The sequence below is a fragment of the Equus asinus genome, chromosome 5 (genome assembly GCF_041296235.1).
Source record: "Equus asinus isolate D_3611 breed Donkey chromosome 5, EquAss-T2T_v2, whole genome shotgun sequence".
In the NCBI taxonomy this organism is placed as follows: Eukaryota; Metazoa; Chordata; class Mammalia; order Perissodactyla; family Equidae; genus Equus; species Equus asinus.
Window position 1 is genome coordinate 107,164,809 of NC_091794.1, and position 21,814 is coordinate 107,186,622.

The 21,814-nt window shown below is 53.2% G+C and overlaps 1 protein-coding gene across 1 annotated transcript; it reads left to right on the plus strand.

Moving 5' to 3' along the window:
- Positions 1-614: 614 nt before the first annotated feature.
- On the plus strand, positions 615-20,505 carry GPR157 (G protein-coupled receptor 157). Its single transcript, XM_014833451.3, has 4 exons — positions 615-1,192; positions 12,631-12,844; positions 16,866-17,060; positions 17,521-20,505. Exons 1-4 carry the CDS (start codon positions 810-812, stop codon positions 17,734-17,736), a joined length of 1,008 nt encoding a protein of 335 aa, XP_014688937.1. The 5' UTR covers positions 615-809; the 3' UTR covers positions 17,737-20,505.
- The last annotated feature ends 1,309 nt before the right edge of the window (positions 20,506-21,814 follow it).

Below are 21,814 nucleotides of genomic sequence, written 5' to 3' on the forward strand. Positions count from 1 at the left end.
TTCCCAAAGTAACCACCCCCGCCCCTGGTACTACAGCTTAAGGAAGCAGGCTTACGCTCTAGAGTGCTTTTGTTACCAGTGGAAATAATGCCTCCATCCCTCACCCAACATACACATACACACATACACACCGCACACGCCCCGCGCACAAGCTGGCCGAAAGGAAAGAAGGTAATATTAGCCCTAAAAATGCCAGTCCTTCCCTCTCCAGGACGAGATGTCCTGGCCCTCTGGAAAGAACAGGGGTAGCCCCGGGCGGAGTAGAGGGGAGGGGTGAGGAAGGAGGGCGGGGCTGCAGACCGGTCACGGTGGCTACAGGGTGCAGAGTGCACGGCATGGGGCGCGTGGGCGCGAGGGCGGGGCTCGGGGCTGCGGACAGGGCGTGGGAGCCTCGGGGTGGAGAATGGAGGGCGTGGGAGTGGGGCGGGGCGTGGGGGCGCGTGGGCGAGGCTCGGGGCGGGGCCTGGGGCCGTAGACCAGACGCGTGGGCCATGGGGAGGAGCGTGGAGGGCATGGGCGGGGCGTGGGGCGCGTGGGCGGGGCCCGCGGTGGCGGCGGGGACGTGGGGGTCTCGGGGTGGAGCGGGGCGGGCGCAGGGGCGTGGCTTGGTGGCGTGGGCGGGGCGTGGAGCCGGGCCCGGGAGCAGCGGCGGGCGGCTGGGCCGCGGGCCCGGTGGGGCCGGCACGCGGGCGGGGCGGGCGTCAGTACGCGAGCCGCGGTCGAGTCGGTGCCCAGACGGCGGCGGCCGCACGAGCCGCTCGGCCTCTGCTCTCGGCGCCCGCGCGCCCCGGCCCCGGCGCCGTCCGGCCATGCCGTCGCCCGCGCCGCCCACCGAGCTGGTGCCGTCGGAGCGCGCCGTGGTGCTGCTGTCGTGCGCGCTCTCCGCGCTCGGCTCGGGCCTGCTGGTGGCCACGCACGCCCTGTGGCCCGACCTGCGCAGCCAGGCGCGGCGCCTGCTGCTCTTCCTGTCGCTGGCCGACCTGCTCTCGGCCGCCTCCTACTTCTACGGGGTGCTGCAAGACTTCTCGGGCCCCTCGTGGGACTGCGTGCTGCAGGGTGCGCTCTCCACCTTCGCCAACACCAGCTCCTTCTTCTGGACGGTGGCCATCGCCCTCTACCTGTACCTCAGCATCGTCCACGCCGCGCGTGGGCCCCGGGCCGGCCGCCTGCTCTGGGCCTTCCACATCGTCAGGTGAGTGGTGGCCTCGCTGCTTTCCCTCGAGCCCTCCTGAGTCCCGTCTGGGCCCTGCATGCTGCCCCTGTGGCCTTCACGCCCCTCTGGGGCCCGCGTCTTGGTCGGACCCCTGGCTGGGCGGCAGGCGGGCAGTGTCTGCTCCTGCCCGAGGGCAGCCCTGGGCCAGAGGGAAGATGCTAGACTTTTCCGGGAGGTGGTCCTGTTTTGAGCATCACCGCAGAGGACACCCTTTTGTGGCTGCCCCAGCCCGAACCTCAGCGAGGTGGGCGCCTCAGCGCAGCTCCTTGGAGGGTGGGCCAGAGCTTGCCCATCAGAGCCCAGCCCTGAGAGAGCTGGCGAGGACACTCTGGGCCCTTAGTTTCCTGCTTACTGCGCTCTGGCCGTCTCTGCTGCCCATGGGGAGAAGCGCCTGGTTCTCAGGCTGGGAGATGAGTTAGGTGGCTGCCCCAGGCTGGCGGGCAGGCGGCTCCCTATCGCATGCCCCCACCCCCATCCCATGCTACAGCAGAGGTGGTGCGTGTGGCCGCTCCAAGGCTGCCAGTCCGTCCAGCTCTCTGCCAAATGCAGTGCCTCAGCTGTAAAATCTACAAAGGACTGTCTTCTGTTTTTTTTTTTAATCTTTGCCCCTCTCTAGACCTTAGGCCCCAGTCTGTTCTTATCTCTGTTCTAGGTGATCTTGACTTTTAGAATTCAGCATCTCTGAAGTTGAGGTCGGTGGCAGAGGCTGCTTGGAAGACGGCCGCCAGCTGCCTGGAGTCTCTGAGAGCAGAGACTCCTTCCTCAGCTGAGGAAGAGGGTTGCGTCTTTCCTGGTGTAATTTCAAGACTGGAACATCTGTTAGTGTCCTGTGCTGAACCCGAGGCTTATAGGGTGAATCTTATAGGGCTTGTTTCCTCTTCTGCCTCCCTGCAGTGAGAGCACCAAATGCTGCCAATTATAGGTCCTCTCTGTTAAATACTTGAGTGCTTTCCAGGGGACTGAGGACAGTCAGCACTTTGGTGGAGACAGGTCACCTGGGTGTCACAACAGTTAGGTCACAAGCCTGCAAGAGTCACTTGACCTCCAGGTCTCAGAACTGTTGGATGGAGGCCAGCTGGTCCCTGGAAAACTAAGGGGCCTGCTTCTCAGCTGTTCAGGTCGAAGTTTTTGCAAGGAGCCCTTTGAACGGTGTCTCAGACGCTGCCGAGACCGCAGAGAGCAGGCTGCCGGTCCTCCCCTGCAGCATCCCGCTTGACCTCTGTCGGGGCGTTTCAGAGACCCCGTCTTTGGCAGGCTGGTGGGCTGTGGGCGGGGAGCGTGTACCGCAGAGTTCATGTGTGCTGGAGAAGGAGCCCAAGACTTTCTTTGCAAGAATCTCTTCTCTTTTCCCTCACTTTCTTAAAGATACTGAATACCATATAGTTTTTAAGTGATAAAGAGAACCTGGTGCAGCTCCTATAGAAAAGACAAATTTCCCAAGAGACCTGAGAGGGAGTTCTTTCTGTTCACTTCTAGGGCTGTATTCTGTGATGTTTAGGAAAGGTCTCCTATGAAAGTCTGGCCATAAAAAAGCAAATTGTTCATCTTGTCTGTTGAATGTGATGCACCTGCCTCTTAAAAGAAAATTACCTGAATCCAAGCTAGAAAGGGACTTGGATAATTCATTCCCTTTGAGAAGTTAGCACTCATGGCTGTGCTAGTCCAAGAGAATTGGTAAAACCTGTCTAACAGGTTCATCTGGTAACCTAGATCCTCCCAGACTATATTGCTAATGACCTTGTTAAGGGCTCTCCAGCGTCTTTCTCTGAAGTATTAGTTCATTGTTGCTGAAGGATCTGATTGGCGTGAGAAGTCTCATCTTCAGACGCGGGCTGCAGCCATCGGCTTGTTAACCATTTCAGACTACTGATAACCAGTACTCTTCTTCAAACCTTCCAGTCTTGGAAAGTGTTTTAAGTATTTAAACAAAAGGTTATCTCTATTCTGTAAAGAGTTTTTATGAATTATTTAAAAAACCGATAGATATCCTGATAAATGGACAAAGGACACATTCAGACAAAATAGTGCAAGCAGTTGATAAATATATATGGGAAAAAGTTTAGCCCCATTAATACTCAAAATGATACAAGTTATAACAACAAAGTACCATTTTGTCATTAATTTAGAAGAAAACAATAGTAAGGCAGAATACTAAACGTGAAGAATGCCAATGAAACTGGTATTTTCCTACATTATTATTGGTAGTGTAAATTGGAATAATCCATGTAGAAAGTATTTGGTTCATACCCCTTGATCCATTAATCCTATTTATAGGGCCCTAGTCTGAGGAGATAATCCATAATGCACGCCAGGCTGTGTGTACACAGGAGTTTGTGTGGCACTGTATTCCTGGCGAGAATTTGAAAGCAACCTCAACATCCACAAAGTAGAGGAACAGTAAGTTATAGACTACGCCTCACCCGGAAATGTGTAGCCATTAGATACTGGCTGTGAACTCCAAAAGTCATATTTTAAATGGTACGGTACAATGTTAAGTGAAAAAAGCATCTGTAAAACAATGCAACTGTGTAGGACAGGAGGCTGGAGAGAACGTGCCAGTCACACAAGTTCCCAGAAAGCGCCTGCTGGGCCCCTGAGGGCTCCCTCGAAATGCACACATGGTTCCCTTTACAGAAAGATGTTTTTTTTTTTTCCCCTAGAGAAGGAGGGCAGCTTAGACTTTATCCTCAGGGAAACTGTATTTATTTCATCACGAGCTGCCTCTGGCTCCTGAGGTCTTGCTGAGGCACATTCCTTAGCTCATTGATCACCAGAAACCCAAGGGAATGGGCAGGACGTGACCCTCAGATGAGACTTGACCCTCAGATGAGACTTGCCCGAGGCCACATAGCCAAGCAGGAGGGTCAGCCTTAGAATTTCAAGGTCAGTCCTCCTTTTATGATTCCGTCTTGTCTCTTGGCCTTGACAATAATTTTTTAAATTGAGATAAAATTCAATAGAGATTTATTTTTAACTTTCCAGATTTCGCCCATTATTAACATTTTATCATGTGAGCTTTCTCCTCTCCAGTTATTTTTTCTGGACCCATTTAAGCGCAAATTGCAGACCTGATGCCCTCAGACCCGTAAATCCTTTAGTATGTATCCTCAGAAGTCTCTTACGGAACCACATACACGTTCCAAAAGCAGGAGGTTAGCTTGGAACCCAGCTGTTACCTGAGTGTGGACGTCATTGCGGCTTGTCAGTCTTCCCACAACGTCCCCGACAGCAAAGAAAGATCTTGGCTTATGGGTTGACTTAGTCTTCATGTCTCCTTCTTCAGCCCGGAACAGCTCTCCCGTCTTTCTTCGTGTTTCATAGCGTTGACGTTTCTGAAGAGTGCAGCCTGTTGTTTGTAGAATGTGCCTCTGCTGGGCTCGTGTGATGCTTCCTCGTGAGCGGATTCAGGTTCCGCGCCTCTGGCAGGAATCTCGCAGAAGCGTGTTCGTCTCCTCGCTTCCTCCCGGTTTGTGTCATTACTGGTGATGTTGAGGCGGGTGGGCTGGTTAAGGCGTTATCTGCCAGTTCTCCACTGCAGTTACTATTTTTCCTTTTGCAATTGCTACATATCTTGTTGAGAGAAATAGCCTGTTACTCTTTGAACTTCCACCCAAGTGTTCAGCATCACTGAGTCTGACAGTATTCTGACCTGAATTTCCTGGTGGTGGCTGCCTTTTTAAGGTTGTGTGAGAATATTCGGCGTCCCGCCCTGTATCCTGGCTGTTGAGGCAGCAAGATGCAGAGGCCCCATATTTGACACTGATGTGGATGTGCTCCTGGCCATCTGTTTACAATACTCACCTAAGAAGGTGCTGAGAAGCCCGGGGCCCAGAGCTGCTGTGGGTGGGGTCAGTTCCCTTCTAGTAACATAAGCCAACTTGGCCTGAAACCATCCCTGTGCCCCTGGGGGAGGTGACCTGCCTTTCAAAAGCAGTGACAGCCCCTCTTCCCCCACGAGCTGGTGGGCTCCTTCGGAGGGAATATGGGGCAGGGTCATGAACCATCCTACCCCACCTGCACACCCTGGGCCACCACTGTGCCTCGCATCAGCCAGCGTGTCCTGTGAGCACGGGGGGCGGGCTGGGCTTCATCTTCTTGCCTTATCTCCCCAGAAGTAAGGGTCCTGGCCAAACTGGCCACCTCAGGCAGTCTTAGGATTTCCTTCAGCTCTGCTGAAGTGGGCGTGGGCATGACCGCTGGCAGGGATGGGCCCTGTGCCCCGGCCCACGTGCCCACCCACTCTCTGGAGTTTGCTTGGGGGTTCCTGAGGAAGAAGGAGTCTGTGGCATCTCAGGTTCACCCTGCTGTGGGGAGTGGGAACTTCCCGCGCAGAGAAAAGGGGAACTGTGGCCTTGAAAGAGAAGGTCATCTGCGCCCTCTCCTCAGAAACCAGCTCACCGTGGGGCCCCGTGACAAGGCTGCAGGCAGAGCTCTCTGAATGAGGGAGGGACGCAGTAGCTGCATGAACAGCACCCCACGTTGGTCAGTGCTCCCCAACATAACAAGAGCTGAAGGTAACGAACAAACGTTTTGTTTGTTCCCCGCAAAAAGTTTCCAGAGGACGCCGCTGCGGGGTTGGTTCTGTGCGTCTGTGCACTTGTGGGAAGCTGACTGCAGCACCGGGGCCCGAGAGCAGAGGCTGCCCCTTAACTCTTCTGCCAAGGCGAGGTCAGGTCCTGCCCGTGCTCACCGGGGCCCCTTTGGCCTGGCCCCAGGTGGGCTCTGAGTGCTGCAGTGGCTCCTTGGTGCCCCCAGAACCAGGGCTGCAGAGAGGGCCGCTCAGGTTTGTGTGTATAAAAGTGCCTTTGGACACCCCCCTTCTGTGGCCAGAGCTGCAGAGTGACCTCGTGGTGGCCTGGCCAGTGGCCGAATCCCTGCAGTCCTCCCACGTCCTGCCCCGCACCTAACAATAGGTGCCCTTTGTTCCGGGAGAAGGCTCCAGTGGCCGCAGCCTTGTGACGCCTTGCACCAGGCCTGCTCGCTGCAGCTGCCCCCTCCAGGCCCGCTCTGTCCTGCTCCCCAGAGCTTTCTAAATGGGCACATTGTTGCCTGATGGTTTGTTCTCAGAGCATTTTTTGAGTTACGTTCACACTCAAGGTCTTCCATAGGCCGCACGCAGACCAGGCACTGCTGTCCGGCCAGCAGGAGAAGGAGGAGACCCCTTTGTTTCCTTCCCAGCAGGTGCCAGTCTCCCCCCACAAAGATCTGTGGGAAGGGTGAGGTTTGGGGTGAGGGAACGGTGCAGGAATCCAACGGTGGGAGCAAACGACCGAGCAGAGCCTGCGGCCCTGGGAGCAGTGGGGAAGGGCATCCCGTCGGTGCGTGAGGTGGACGTGGCTCTCATCACCGTGGGCGTCCCCCTCCCTGGCTCTGGTGGGAGAGGTTTCAGAAGATTCCCGGTTGGGCAGAGCTGGGAATTCCGAGGGAAACCCACAGCATTGCTGTTCTGGGCACAGGCCACCTGCTTGCGGTCATCTGACAAATGCCAGGGAATTCAGGGTCAGAGATGGCGCACTAGTGTCCTCGCTCCTCCTGTGGTATTTGTAGTTCCCCTTCTCTGGAGGAGATTAAAAAGAAAAAGGATGCTGGCTTCCAAGAAGAGCTAAGCGTGTGACAAGTCTGAATGGCTCTTGGTTAGTTTACCCTCCCCGAGCTGGCTGAGGGTCCCTGCCAGCTCTGCCAGTCTGGTGAGGTGGGGGAGGACATTTCCCCTTCATCCTGTTGCTTCTGGGAGGGGGTCCCCAGGAGCTGGGATGCGACCCCTTTTCCGGAGCATGTCTTTCCCCGCAGTGTGTAGAAAGCCTCTGTAGTTTTCTCGGGCTGCCCTGACAAAGTACCATAGACCGGGCAGCTTAAACAACAGAAATCGATTTTTCTCACAGCCCAGGAAGCTGCAAGTCCGACATCAAGGTGCGGGCAGGGTGGTTTCTTCTGAGTCCCCTCTTCTTGGCATGTAGATGGCCATTTAGACCTTGTGTCTTCACATGTTCATCCCTCTGTGTGTGTCTGTATCCTAATTTCCTCCTCTTATAAGGACACCAGTCAAACTGGATTAGGGCCACCCTAAAGGCCTTATTTTACCTGAATCACCTCTTTATTATTTATTTATTTATTTTTTTGGGTGAGGAAAATTGGCCCTGAACTAACATCTGTGCCCATCTTCCTCTTTTTGCTTGAGGAAGATTGTCGCTGAGCTAACATGTATGCCAGTCTATTTTGTATGTGGGACGCCGCCACAGCGTGGCTTGATAAGCAGTGTGTAGGTCCGCACCCAGGATCTGAACCTGCGAACCACTCTGCCACCGGCCCAGCTCCTTAATCACGTCTTTAAAAGCCCTGTCTCCAAATCCAGTCACATTCTGAGGTGCTGGGGGTCAGGACTTCAACATATGAATTTTGGGGGGACACAGCTTAGCCCGTAGAGCCTCCAAGGGGGGAGAAAGCCAACTTGGAATCTGGTCTCAGTTTGCAAGCAAAACCACGTGGGAGCTGGGCTTGGGCACCTCAGGGAGAAGCTGTTGGTGCCCCTCCAAGTGGGGGACTCTGCTCAGAGTGTGGTCTTCAGGCTCCCTCCAGCTAGGTGACCCCAACCCGCTTTTCCTCAACCTCAGGGTCATAGGTTTGGAGAGAAGGGGCCGTGTCGGTGGCCTGCTTTAGTCATGTCCCTCCCGCTGTGCCTTTCATAGCATCCCCTGCACGTGGTCATGTGGCTTCTCCCGGGAAGCTCCCCGTTCAGCCCTCGGTTTTAGGATTGAGCAGGACACCCTGCCTTTTCCTCCAGCCATCTAACCGGTTCCTTCTCCACTGGCAGGACCTCGTCAAGAGTCTTTAAACATTTGAGCTTAGCTTAAGGCCCCACATCTCCTTACATGCCAGGCTCTGGTGCCAACTTCACAATCTCAGGTTTGGTTTTTTTGGGTGGAGGGGGTCATGTTAGCTTACAACATTGTGTAAATTTCAGATGTGCGTCACTCTATTTCAGGTTCTAGAGAGACTGCATTGTGTTCACCACCAACAGTCCAGTTTTTATCCATCACCATACACACGTGCCCCTTTACCACTTTTGTCCTCCCCCCACCCCTTTCTTCTCTGGTAACCCCTAATCTGTTCTCCTTCTCTGTGTGTTTGTTTATCTTCCACATGAGTGCAGTCATACAGTACTTGTCTTTCTCTGTCTGACTTATTTCGCTCAGCCTAATACCCTCAAGGTCCATCCATGGTGTTGCAAATGACACAACTTTGTCTTTTTTAGGGCTGAGTAGTTTTCCACATACTCTCAGGTTTAGGCTGCGGGTCACAGGCAGCCACACAGAGGCAGGACAGTTCACTGGCCGTTCTGAACTGCCCACATCTGGACATCAGGGTGCCCCCTCTAACCACATGAGTTTCTTGGTCACAATCAACTAAGGCCTTTGGTCTTTTTCACATTTGCTGTTATTAAGCTGTATCTTATTTGTTCTGATTTTGTTTATGTTTGGTTGATGGCTTCTTTTGGAGGGATAAAAAACTGTTACATGATACATGTCAGAAATTGGAAGTATACATTTCTGGAAAGCAGGAATTATGTCACACAGGTGCCTTCCAGATTCATACTGCCAGGGTGGCCACTAGACCAGAGAACAGCTCGGCTTATCTGAGGTTGCCAAAAGTACCTACCTACCTTCTCCTCATTCTATAGATCATAACCTGGGGGGTCTTCAGCTCCCTATTCTTGTCCTCTTTCCAGCAGTGTCCTGGAGCCAGCTTGTGAGAGCGGATTGTTAAATTTCAGGGCATTTTGTGAGCTGATTGTTAAGTATAACCATTGATAAAAAATTAAATTATATAAACTTACAGTTAAATAAATTATATTAAAAACAAAAGTAATAAAAATACTCAAAACTCATTGTGTCCTAATTATTTTACTATTATCTCTGCCCTTGAGATTATTTCATCTACTGTGTCTCTGTGATGGAAATACTATTTGATATTGTGGTGCTGTGCATCTGTCCCCAACTGCGTGTGTTGGAGGCTTGAAATTAGCCATGGTGGGAATATTTACACCGTAGAAATGGGCAAACACTACAAATCAGGGCTTGATTCCTTGTTTTGTTGATTGTAGAGCAGACGTCAGCAGACTTTTCCTGTAAAGGACCAGATAGTTACGTATTTTCGGCTTTGCAGGCCGTGTGTTCTCAGTTGTAACTGCTCAGCTCTGCTGCTGTAGCTTGAAAGCAGCCACAGACAACGTGCAAATGAGCAAGTGTGGCTGTGTTGCAATGAAACTTGATTTAAAAAAACAGACCTTAGGAGGGGCTGGCCCCATGGCTGAGTGGTTAAAGTTCTGCGCGTCCTGCTTCAGCAGCCCGGGTTTGCGAGTTCTGATCCTGGGCACAGACGTACTCCACTCATCAGCCATGCTGTGGAGGCATCCCACATGCAAAGTAGAGGAAGATTGGCACAGATGTTAGCTCAGGGCGAATCTTCCTCACAAAAAAAAAGCAGACCTTGGGCCAGATTTGGCCCGAGGACTATAGTTTGCTGGACCCCTGGTTAGATTTAAGAAAGTGATGGAGAAAATGTTAATAGTAAAGATTAAAAGTGTTACTTGTCTCTGAACTTAAGCCAAGGTGGCAGCCATAGGGGTGAGCAGTAAGCCTGGTATTTAAGGGGGAGGTGATGACACGTTCCATGGAGCCCCCCCAAAAAAAGAAATATTCTTCCAGTGTTGGAAAATTATTATCTGATCCTGCAAAGAAGTTGCACGTCACTATCGAACCGTTGCATCTCCAGCATTCGTCTTGTCCCCTGTGTCTTCCTTATTTCACTTTCATCTTACTTGTTAAGGAAAATGAAAATATCACCCAACCTCATGTCATAGAACTTCTCTCATTTGCTAATTGCAACCACAGATTGGCTGCAGATGCCAAAGTTCAGCAAGAATCAGCAAAAGCATTCTGTGAGAATTAATTGGCTGTGTGGAATTTACGAGTACTATGCATTTTATTATTATTTACAAATTCAGTGCTTCTCATCCTTTATATCAGTACAATTTGTAATCAACTTGGAGGCGTGTGTAGACATACATACACATTTTTTCTGGAGAGCCGGTTGTTAAACATTACCAGCACACCACGACCCGTATCCAGGAGTTACGAGTCTGGTTGAGCCTGCTCTGTGGGATTGTTAGACGGTCCCTCCCACTCCAGTCCCACCGGTTCCCTGATATTGTCTCCTCTTACCCCCTCCTGCTTGAATACCTCCCCAACACCCCTGCCATCCTGTGCGTATGTTCAGTGACTCTGATTGAACAAACCCACGTTGTTAATTCTTTCAAAGCCTATTTGGTCTTTGTTCTGGCTATTTCCCAGCACAGAGGCCTTCCTCCTGCCACGCCTTGCCCGTTCCTGCCTTCCAGCCTGAATGGGAGTCCTCAACTCCAGTCCAGCCTCCTTCAGGGGGACAGTCCCCACACACTGCTTTTCCCCTTCCTAAAATTTCTTGGAGGACTCCTGTAAACCATAAGGTAATGAGAAAACGTATACCCTCAGGATTGCAGTTTTGCCACTTTAAGAGCCTTCATCTGCTTTTTAACAGTGTCCTTGCAGTGAAAATTTCAGGAGTGAATAGGGAAAGCTGTTGCAGTCTCAGGGTGGCTCAGACTTCGTTCCTTCGCTCGGCAGGCCCCCACCATGTGCCAGGCACTGTTCTGGATGCTGAGATAGAGCAGAGCACCCACATGGCCTCGCCCTGGCGGAGCTTATAGCTGTGACGTACATTGTCCTAAACTCCCGGGGTGGCGTGAGTTTTAAAACGGTCATCTTTTATTATGACAAGACGGTTTGACACAAATATATGTTAACTTACCTGATAGATAACTTCGGCTAGAACAAGCGTGTAAAATGGACACACTCCCGAGTGTAACGTGGTCCCTTTCTCATAACTCTAGCTTTTGTGGAGTTTTTGCCCCTTCTGTGGCTCTGTGACTTTGGGGAGGACATGCTGCCTCTGCCTCCCAGCTGTTAGGGGAGAGGATGCTGAGGGAAAAGGAGTTCACTTTCTCCCTTTATCGCCATCCCACCCCCGCATCCTGCACAGCCCTGCAGCCCTGGGAGAAACAGCATTTCTCCTGGCCTTGCTTTGCCAACGGACTGAGCTGTGGCTGTGGTCTGTACTCTACGACTGTCTTCACAAAGAGCCGAAATCCCTTACACAGAACCCGCCAAGGACAGTTTCTGAACTAAATATTTACTGATGACACTGTCCTGCTTACATACTGCTTGTCCTCCGGGCAACTGACCTAGGACATAAGCCCACGTGTCCTGTTCCTAGGGGCAGAAACTGCATGGGCCTCACGCACGCCTGGCGCCTGCACCACAGTCCCAAATCGTGGGACCGCAGGACACAGCTCACTAACAACAGGGTTCATAGGTACTGACATGCCCAGTCCTGAGCACTGGACATACACTATTCTCCTAACGACCTACAATGATGCTCTGCTATAGACACTGTTGTCACCCCTACTTTGCAGAGAAAAACAGTGATCTCTTGAGGCCAAGTGGGAGAGAGCCGAGATTTGGACCCACCCCATGCATCACAGTCCAAGCTTTTCATCACCCTGCTGTGCCGCCACGGAGCTTCTGTGTGTCCTCCTGACCGATTTAAAATGCTTTGCAAGGAGACTGGGCAGAGATGACTAGGAGGGGCCTGGGGCTCAGCCCGAATCATGGCTGGTTTGCTGTCGGGGTAAACTCTAGAAAAGTTAGGCCCTGAGGGAGGGCCCTGCCCTGGGCTTTGTGCTTTGAAGGGCCCACTTTGACCCTTGCCAGGGGACACCCCGTTCCCCTAGAGCAAGGAGGCCTTAGGACCAAGGAGATGTGTCCAGTCAAAGCCCATGTTTTCTCTCCTAGATCCTGCTGCAGGTACACAGGATCCTGGAATTCCCCGCCCAGACAACCCCAAGCCACCATTGTGTGCACCCCTAGACCTAGGCTGCTGGCCACGGCGACTGGCTGACTACAGGGGTGTGTGGATGAGACATGGACGCGTAGCTGGTGTTTGCTCACTGGTGCACAGGCCCCTCGGGGCAGGAAGGAGTGGCTCTCCATGCCACAGCATCCTAGCACCAGCCTCCAAGGAGCCCGGGGATGCTGAACCCGGCCTCTGGGCATTGGGAGGGCGTGTCTCTCCAGGCAGGAGGCCAGGACATCCCCTGTGCCCTCTCACCTGGGCTCCGCGGGGCTGGCCTGGGCTTGGTGGGGCTGGCGTGGGGGATTTAAGGACTCTGCCCCTCTTTCTCCAGGGACACTGTCTGATCCAGGCCTTGGACAGCACCGCTCTCCTTTTCCGCAGGGCGTCGCAGTCAGTGCACCCTCTCCTCGCTTTGCTGGGTGTTGGGACCTGACCTCACGACCTCCTGTTTGCTCGTTGTTCCTCAGCTGGGGAGTTCCGCTGGCCATCACCGTGGCAGCTGTCGCTCTAAAGAAGATCGGCTACGACGCCTCGGACGTGTCGGTGGGCTGGTGCTGGATCGACCTGGAGGCGGAGGACTACATCCTGTGGATGCTGCTCACCGGGAAACTGTGGGAGATGCTGGCCTACGTCACGCTGCCCCTGCTCTACCTGCTCATCAGGAAGCACATAAACAGAGCGGTAGGTGCACGGCCACCCCGGGGCCCTGGCCCGAAGCTCTGTGTGGCCGCTGTGCCCGGCGTGCCGGCCTCGGGGTCGGCCACCTTAGGCTGCGACTCTCGGGGCAGAACTAGTAACAGGCCAGAGTGATGGAGCGTTTGCTGTGCGTCAGGCACCGTGCCGTACGCTGAATGACACGCCTCGTGGGGGGTCTGGTTTAATCCCGCAGCCCTGTCGGGGGTGGGTCCTGTTGCTCCTCCGCTGGTGGATGAGGAAGCGGGGACTCGGAGGCTGAGGGGCTCCCCGAACTCCGCAGCTCCTGAGCAGGGAGCTACTGTGCAATCGGGGAGGCTGCGCGCTCAGCCTGCGTCCCGGCCGCGGCCCTCTGCTGCCCCCTCCTGGACAGACCGCCGCGGGTGTTCCGCCTTGAGAGGCATTTAGATGAAAGATGAGCAGGTCCCAGTAAGAACAGACTGGATGCTGCTGGGAGGGGAGGGCGGGGCGTTTCATAATCAGTGATACCAGTCACTCTCCTCATCGTCCTTGGTGATTAAAATTATATCCTAAGTGGAGACTTTTCGGGCTCGTAGGAATTCATAAATCAATAGGCTGGGCTGGCCAGAAATTCTAGGAAGGAATGGTTTTCCTCTGACAGTCTGGCCAGATTTATTCTTGTTCTTAACTACAGTTATGCAAATATAGAGTATGGGCTTCCCCCTAGCTACAACTGCCACAAACAAGCCTCAGGTTAACCCATCCGTGGACCCACTGGGTCATTTAGTCAACACATTTGTATCGAGCATCTGCTACGCGTGACAGCTCTGTGTGGCAGTGGGAGTTTATAGCAAGAACTCAGACATGGACCAGTGGCTGGAGCAGTCAGGCAAGTTCACAGAAAAGCTCTGAAGACGGGCTTCAAGCTCACTTGCAGGGTGGCTGGGGCGGTGCCCTGAGTTTTCAAGGCCGAGACTGTGGGAGAGAGTGTCCTCGTGTTTCGGGGCGTACCGTTGGTTCAGCAGCCATTTCCCCACCCCTCCTCGCAGCTGTCTGTGACACCTCATCCCCGCCCTGTACTCCCATCTGTGTCTTCTGAGTCGAGACTTCTGGTTCCCTTTCTACTGAGAAATTCAACTAATCCTCACCCCTCCCTGCTCCCCCGCCTTCTGACTCAGCTGGAGTTATTGACATAGATGCCCCCAGGACTTACCCATTGGTCTGAGTCCTCTTTGTCTGCCTGTGGTCTTTTGGTTGGTCTCTGCCAGGGCACCTGGCTCACCTCCTCCTCTTTCTGCGGCCCTGGGAAGTTCTGAGTCCCTGGTGAAGGCTCCCAGCAGCTCCACCCGGCTCTGCCCAGGACGCCCCTCTGCAGCTGCCCTTCTGTGTGTCTGTCTGCTTCCGTGTCCTTGTGTAGTCGGGCAGGAAGCCTGGGTCCTCTCTTGCAACTCTGCAAATGTTACCAGAAAAAAGGAAGAAGGGTGGGCAGGGAATGAGGACAGTGTAGGGGAGGAAGAAGCTTTCCTCTACCCACTGGGTCCTTCTCCTGGGCTATGAATTAAGTTGACATGAGACAGAATAACAGGAGAGAATCAAACAAAGCTATAACATGTATGCATGGGAGACACTCAGGAAAACTGAGCAACTTGCCAAAATGGCGAAGGCTCTCGTCGTAAATACCATCTTCAGCTAAAGACAGAGGAGGGTGGTGCGGGTAGTGGTTTGGGGCTTCACAGGGGAGGAAGACAATTCGCACGGAGATGGGGAAGCAGATGTTTGGCAGACAGAACTTTGGTACGAACAGACCCTCCCGGCCTGCCATACCCAGAGTTGTCTATGGTGCTGGCTTGTCCTGGGGACAGGGCTTTTATCTTAAATTCTTTTAGGCAGTTCAGGGGATGGGTGTCCAAGTTTCTTTCAGAGTCTTTTGTTCTTAAAAATAATCAAGGCAAGGGGCTAGCCCTGTGGCCGAGTGGTTAAGTTCGCGCGCTCCGCTGCAGGCGGCCCAGTGTTTCGTTGGTTCGAATCCTGGGCGCGGACATGGCACTGCTCATCAAACCACGCTGAGGCAGCGTCCCACATGCCACAACTAGAACGCCCCACAACGAAGAATACACAACTATGTACTGGGGGGCTTTGGGGAGAAAAAGGAAAAATAAAATCTTTAAAAAATAATAATAATAATCAAGGCAAAAGACAGAGAAAGACAAGCTCTGTAAGACTCCATTCATAGGTAGTAGTTAACATATGGACAAAGAGAACTGATCGGTGGTTCCCAGGGGAAAGTGGGGGTGGGGAGAGGGCACTAGGGGTGAAGTGGTGTACCTACAACATGACTAACAATGATGTACAACTGTAATTTCACTAGGTTGTTAACTATCATAATCTTAATTAAAAAAAATAATCAAGGCAAAGCAAAGAGACACATTTTGGGGTGGCCAATTCTGATGCCCCACAACGGTGCTCCCTGCGTCTGGCTTGAAAGGAGAGCTGAAACTGAAGGAGCCAGAGCAGGCTGCGCTCTGCGGAGGGGCAGCCCGGCAGCCCGAGCTGGCGCCCAGCTCCCCACTCTGCCCCCACGGCCCCGGCTGGGTTCCGGATGGGTGCTGGGCACGCAGCTCTCTGGGCTGCTGCTGAAGGCTCTGGGGAGGAGGCAGGTGCTCTGAGCAGATGAGTTGCACAGCTTGGGTGCCCAGAGATACCAAGGTGTGTGGCTTCTCCCCTGCCCTGGGCCTTCAGCGTCCCTGACACAGGACCAGGCTCAAAAACGTATCTTTGTTATGTCGTTTCACCTATTTTTACAAACTCAGTTGTGATCTGGGAGTGGAGCCTCCCCCTTCCTCTCACTGAAGGGCATTCCCAGGGGCAGGGAAGCCAAAACTGGTGCCTGCCCACCTTTTCTTTCTGTTCCAGCTTTGAATGGTGCCTCTCCTGTGGGAGAGGCTGGCCAGGGACACAGCAGGTCTTTTCCCTGGGGAGCTTGTGCTCTGTAGGGGGAGGGTGGTAATAAGCCATAGGCCTGATAAACAAGGATGAACGCTGTCTAGGAAGGAGGATGATTAGAGCAAAGAAAAACAGACGGGAATAAAGAGCTGGATATGGGATGGGACTACGTGGGAAATACCTTTGCAGTTTACCTTGGGTTGTCAAGATAGGCTTTATTCTGAAGGCGACATTGGAGCAAGGACTTGAAGAGGGTGAAGGAGTGAGCTACATAGACTCATGGAGAAGAGCGCTCCACAGAGGGACCAGCTTGTGCAAAGGCCCTGGGGTGGCATGTGCCTGGCATGTTTGGGGCATAATGAGGAGGCCTGTGTAGCGAGAGTAGAGTAAACAAGGAGGAAGACTGTAGGAATGAGGTCAGAGCTGACTGGGGTTGGGGACATTGTAAGGAATGGTGAAGGGGGAGCCACTGAAAGCTTTGAGTGGAAGACGGGCTTGATCCGACTCAGGTTTTCCAGGAGCTGCGCTGCTTCTGTGCTGAGAATAAGACTGTAGTGGGGAGGGGCTTGGGTGGTAAGCGGGACGGAGGGAGACCCGCTAAGAGGCAGTAACAATTCCCCAGAGAGGTGGTGATGGTGCTTGGTCCGAGCTCGTGACGGCGGTGATGGACAGGGCTTCCAGATTCTGGATCTCTCTTGACGGTAGAGCCCGGAGGACTTGCCTGTGGATGCGACGTGGACTGTAGCAAAAAGGGGAATCAGAGGTGACTCCCAAGTTTTTGGCCTGGGCAGCTGGAGGGCTGGCGTTGCCATCAGCTCAGATGGGGAAGCATGCAGGAGGCTTCGGGGTCGAGATCGGGCGATCCGTTTTCACCATGAGAAATTTCAGATGTGTTTTGGACGTCCGTGTGGAGATGTGGAGCAGACACGGATGGAGGAGATGGGAGTTCAGGAAGAGGGTCCACGCTAGAGATGGGAACCCGGGACTCCAGCGTCCAGGTCGGAAGGCGCTGCACAGCTCACTTCTTCCGTCTGCAGCTAGTTTGAGTCCTGGGAAGACAGGCAGCCCGTTTTGCTCATATCTGTTCTCCGTGTTCCCTGCACAGCACGAGGCGCTCTCTGAGTACCGGCCCATCGTCTCTGAGGCGCACCAGCTTCAGCGCCACACCTCCGTGGCCGATAAGAAGCTGGTCCTCATCCCGCTCATCTTCATTTTCCTCCGGGTCTGGAGCACCGTGCGATTCGTCCTGACCCTCTGTGGCTCCCCAGCGGTACGGACACCGGTGCTGGTCGTCCTGCATGTAGGTCTGCCCTCCTTAGCCCTTGCTGTCCCGGTGGCAGAGTCAGATCCCTTCCCCCAGCGGAGTGAGCGCATCCCAACTGGGGATCCACTCGGCTCCACTGTCCCTTCCTCCCTACCCAAGACAGGGAGCCTTGAGGAGAGAAGGTGGGTCGCTGTGGCTCCAGCACCACCCAGGGCATTGGGGTGCTGTCTGGTGGCCTAGGAGTAGCCCCAGGGGAGTTGACTAATCCTGGGTCCTTCCCAACTTGGAAGACCTAGAGACAGGTCTGGGCCAAGCCTGCAAGTTCAGGCCTGCCCAGAGCTCTGCCATAGGCCCACGTGGCCAAGGTCATTGCAGACCAGGCTCAAGGGGTGGAGGACAAGGCTCTGGGGTCCGCAGCACTTCCCAGCCTCCTTGTGTGTGTTGGTAGGAGCCACACCAGCCCTTGCACCCATGCCTCTTCTTTTCTCCCTCACAGGGTATCGGGAACACGTTTCAGGGAGGCGCCAACTGCATCATGTTCGTCCTCTGCACCCGTGCCGTCCGGACCCGGCTCTTCTCTCTCTGCTGCTTCTGCTGCTCCCCCCAGCCTTCTGCCACGAGCCCGGCTGGCCCTCCCAAGGCTCCTGCATCATCCAAGCCGGGGCAACCTCAGGGCCCCACACGGACCCCAGACGAACTTCCAAGCACCTGAGCTCTTCCCTTCCTAGTTCTGTGCATGGGTGCTGCCTACCTGGGGACAGGTGGTCTCTGAGTCCCTGCTGCAGGGAGCAGGGTGGCCGTCCACTGCACTGAGAGCCGTCCACTGTGGAAGCTCTGGACGCCTGCGGGGAGCAGCCGCTCTCAGCTTCTTCTACCTCCTTCACCCTCAGGCGGCGTGTCTCCCCACACCGCGTCCCGCTGCCCTCAGGGGTGTCTGTCTGCGTGAGGTCGGCACTGAGATTCAGGGAAACCAGCGGCCTGTGGTCACTGCCACATTGCCTCGTGGTCCAGGAGTCACTGGCCTCTTGACCACACGGCACTGTTTACAATTAAGGGACCCACCGCCGTGGGAAAAGCACGAAGAGATATGTACACTGTGCCCCCATCCTGAATAAAATGTCGGGGTACCAGAGATGTGTCCCCCACCCAGACAGCATGCAGCAGATTCTTGCTTTGTCAGGGCGTGGAGATTCCCCGGAGAGCCCGGCTTTTCTTAGGTGGCTTTGCTGGTCACTCCAAGAGCCAGTGCGCTTTAACCAGGTGGAAGGTTCCGTCTGGGTTTTCTGGTGACCGCCGTGAGCACAGCCCAACACAGCTGCTCAGGGCCGCCGGGCTCCGTGGGGCCTCCCGATTCTCTCTGTGGGCTGCCAGCCCTCGATGGAGATGGTGTTTGAGTTTCAAGGCCAGGCCAGTCAGTTAAGGTACACGTTCCCTCCTCCACGGCAAGGCTGGAGCAAGGACAAGAGGCCGCTGCAGGGACTCCCCCGGACGCCCCACTGTCTCTTGGGTCTGTGCGTGTCAAGACTGAAACGAGGGTGAGGGGAGGGCATCTGCTCATTCACAGCCTAGTTTCATTTTTATAGGAAAGGTGACCAGGGAGTTAGTGAATGGTCCAAACACCAAGTCCTCCCTTGAAGGGGAAGGCGTGGGGAGTAGGGACACATGCGTTGTGGGGTGATTATTTACATTTAAAAGAGATTTGAAATAAGCATCTCCATCTCTGTATTCTATGGCCCTCCCACCAGTACTTTCCTCTTATTGCAGAAAACAGTTTCTCTGTTATGTCACAGAAGCCATTGGCTGAGAATGGAAGGTGTAAAGGTCACTGCGGGAGCCTGGGGAGGAAAAGCTCAACTGTTCCCCACAGCTGTCCCTCTGTGGGACTCCGTAAGGACTCTGCAAACTGAAATGATTCTCAGAACCAGTGAAAACGGTTCTGAGTTGAAACCAAAGGCAACCATCCTGTTGATTCCTGTTTTACTCTCAAAAGCAAAATCTGTAACAGGAAGGGAATCTGAAAGGAATAGTCATCTACAGAACTAGGTCCAAAATGCTCATTTTTGGTTCCTGTTAAAAAAAGGATTCTTTATGAAAATCAACAGGAGGTGAATATCCCCTTAGGATTCGAAGAAAGCTCTGGGCTGCCCCACAGAAAGCTCCTTGTCAGTAAAGCAGTCTCTTTACAGAAACAGCCTCTGTTAGGGGAATCTTGGGTTCTCCTAAAGATGTTACAGGGGATCGTGGGCACATAGCTGGTAAAGACCCTCACGTTAGCTTCTAGAATGGAGCAAAAATTCAGGAAGTTGTGTCCTGCAAAAAAAAAAAAAGTGATTCACAGCTGAGTTAGAGTGTGGGCGTGTGTGTGTGTGCGTGTGTGTGTTTGATGCTAGAATAAGCTGAGTTAGAGTATGGATGGTTGTTTGTGTGACATGCTAGAATAAGTCCTGCTCGGAAGCGGGTCCCAGAGTCCTTTGCTCCTACGATGCAATGCCAGCTGCCTCCGAGCGAGACCGGGTTTCCTCAGACAGCCTGTAGCCAGGAGAGGCCTGCAGAGGGAGTCACGGACTCAGAGAAGAGTATCTCTGGCTGCCTAGGGCTCCCTCAAATTCTCATTCCACTTATTTGATGCTGCTGTGCTGTCTGCTTTTGTAAAAACTTCCCAAAAGTAATGCCCCGAAGTTACACCTGGGTATTTCTATTTCAGCTTCCTGTGCTGCCCACCCTGTCTCTGGAGACGGTTGAGTGTGTTACTGTGAGTGGTGGAGACCGTGTGGGCAGGGGAGGGGCTTGGCCAATACCTGGGCCTGAGGTCAGGGGCCAGGTCCAGTGCTGACAGCGGCAGAAGGTCTGGCCCGCCAACTTTGAAAACAATGTCACCTCTTTCTTGGATCAGTCTAGCTAGGTGGGTAGAGTTCTGAACTGAAGATGTATGGGAATGAAGTCGCATCCTCAGGGTCCAGAAAGGGCTCTTGCTTCTGATCAGAGCAAGACGAAGGTGCTTGTCTTCCCGTTTGCTGAGCCCCACTGGATTTCTTTCTCTTCTCAGTGTCACAAATGTTTGTCCACCTTCACCCCTCGGTTACAGATGTGTCACCTCAGCCTGAACAGGTGCTGCGGTCCCATTACAATGTGTTCTCAGCTCTGCGCCCCTTCTTCTCGGGTACTTTCCAAACTTCGGTCTTTTGATCAGGTTTACCCGGTACTTTTCGCCTCCTTGTGCTTCTGAGTTGTTTTTGTTTCTCTGTTTGTGTTGTGTTTTAATATAGATTATTATTTGGCCGAGGCTGAGGGTGCCCACGGGGCTCTTCATAGGTCTGTGACAAGGAAAGACGTATTTACAAACTGCCTGTCACGTGCCCGTGGTGGCATAATGACATAGCATGAGGGTTTTTTTGCACATGCAAAATTGTAATGAAAACCCTGACTGTCTGGGTCAAGGCCAAAGTCTTGCTATTTTAATTAAAATAATTATTTTCCTTTTGCACGTGTGGTAAAGTGATTCCCGTGATGTGGGGAGGGGGGACAAGGTGACTCAGACTGGCGTGTGCTGTGGGGGTGGCTCCAAAGCCTTCCACACGGCCGAGACCTGAAGACAGAAAACGTCTGGGCCCTTCTCTGTGGCAAATGTAGTCAGGTGGGGCAGCCACCCCTTCGGCATAGCCAGCTGCTCCTGAGTTTGCCTGATAGGATCACATTGGGGGTGCGGGGACTTTAGAATACAGATTCCTGGGCCCTGTCCCATATAAGGCTCAACAGGTCCAAGTTCCAAGGACCCAGGGCTTGAGGCTGAACTCACGAGCGAGATAGTTCGGCACTGAGCCACCAACCACATCGCCCTTTCTGCATCGTTTTATCATGACGCACCGAGACCCACTGCAGTGGCAGCTGTGGGCTTCCTGGTGGTCAGGGACGCTGGGGCACAAGGGCTCTTCTCGGAAGGGAGCAGCCTTCCCAAACCACCCACTGGAGACGGCGGCCTTGGTTTGTGGGGCCTGCACCGCCCGTGCAGCCCCACCTTCAAGTCTTTTTTTTTTTTTAAACAGCTAAATCTTGGGAACTTTGCTCCCAAAAGTGCTGCTTGTTTCTTTGTTCCACTTTCTGGATTTTGTGAAGTTAAAAATACATTAACTATCAAGAGAATGAGAAGACAAGCCAGAGACTGGGAGAAAATATTTGCAAAAGACACGTCTGTGTACCTATGGGAGATGATGGGTGTTCACCAATCCTATTGTAGTAATCATTTCGCAATTTATGTAAGGCAAACCATCGCGCTGTGCACCTTCACCTTAAACAGTGATGTACGCCAGTCATTTCTCAATAGAACTGGGGGAAAAGACATCTAATAAAAGACTGTTATCCAGAATATGCAATGAACTCTCAACACTCAACAATAAGAAAACAAACAACCCGATTAGGAAATGGGCCAAAGACCTTAACAGATGCCTCACCAAGGAAGACACACAGACGGCAAATAAGCAGATGAGAAGATGCCCCACATCATGGGAAATACGAATTAAAACAATAAGAGATCACTACACACTTATTAGAATGGCCGAAATCCGGAACACTGACAACATCAAATGCTGGGCAGGGTGTGGAGCAGCAGGAGCTCTCATTCACTGCTGGTGGGAACGCAAAATGGTGCAGCCACTGTGGAAGACAGTTTGGCAGTTTCTTACAAAACTAAACATACTTTTACCACATAATTCAGCAATCATGCTCCTTGGTATTTACCTAAAGTTGAAAACTTATGTCCACGCAAAAACCTGCACACAGATGTTTATAGCGGC

Bases quoted from the DNA above. Each gene is read 5' to 3' on its own strand.
- GPR157 (XM_014833451.3), top strand. From the start codon at position 810: ATGCCGTCGCCCGCGCCGCCCACCGAGCTGGTGCCGTCGGAGCGCGCC. The intron at 1,193-12,630 runs GTGAGTGGTGGC...GTTGTTCCTCAG, and splicing joins TGGGCCTTCCACATCGTCAG to CTGGGGAGTTCCGCTGGCCA. The intron at 17,061-17,520 runs GTAGGTCTGCCC...TCTCCCTCACAG, and splicing joins CGGTGCTGGTCGTCCTGCAT to GGTATCGGGAACACGTTTCA.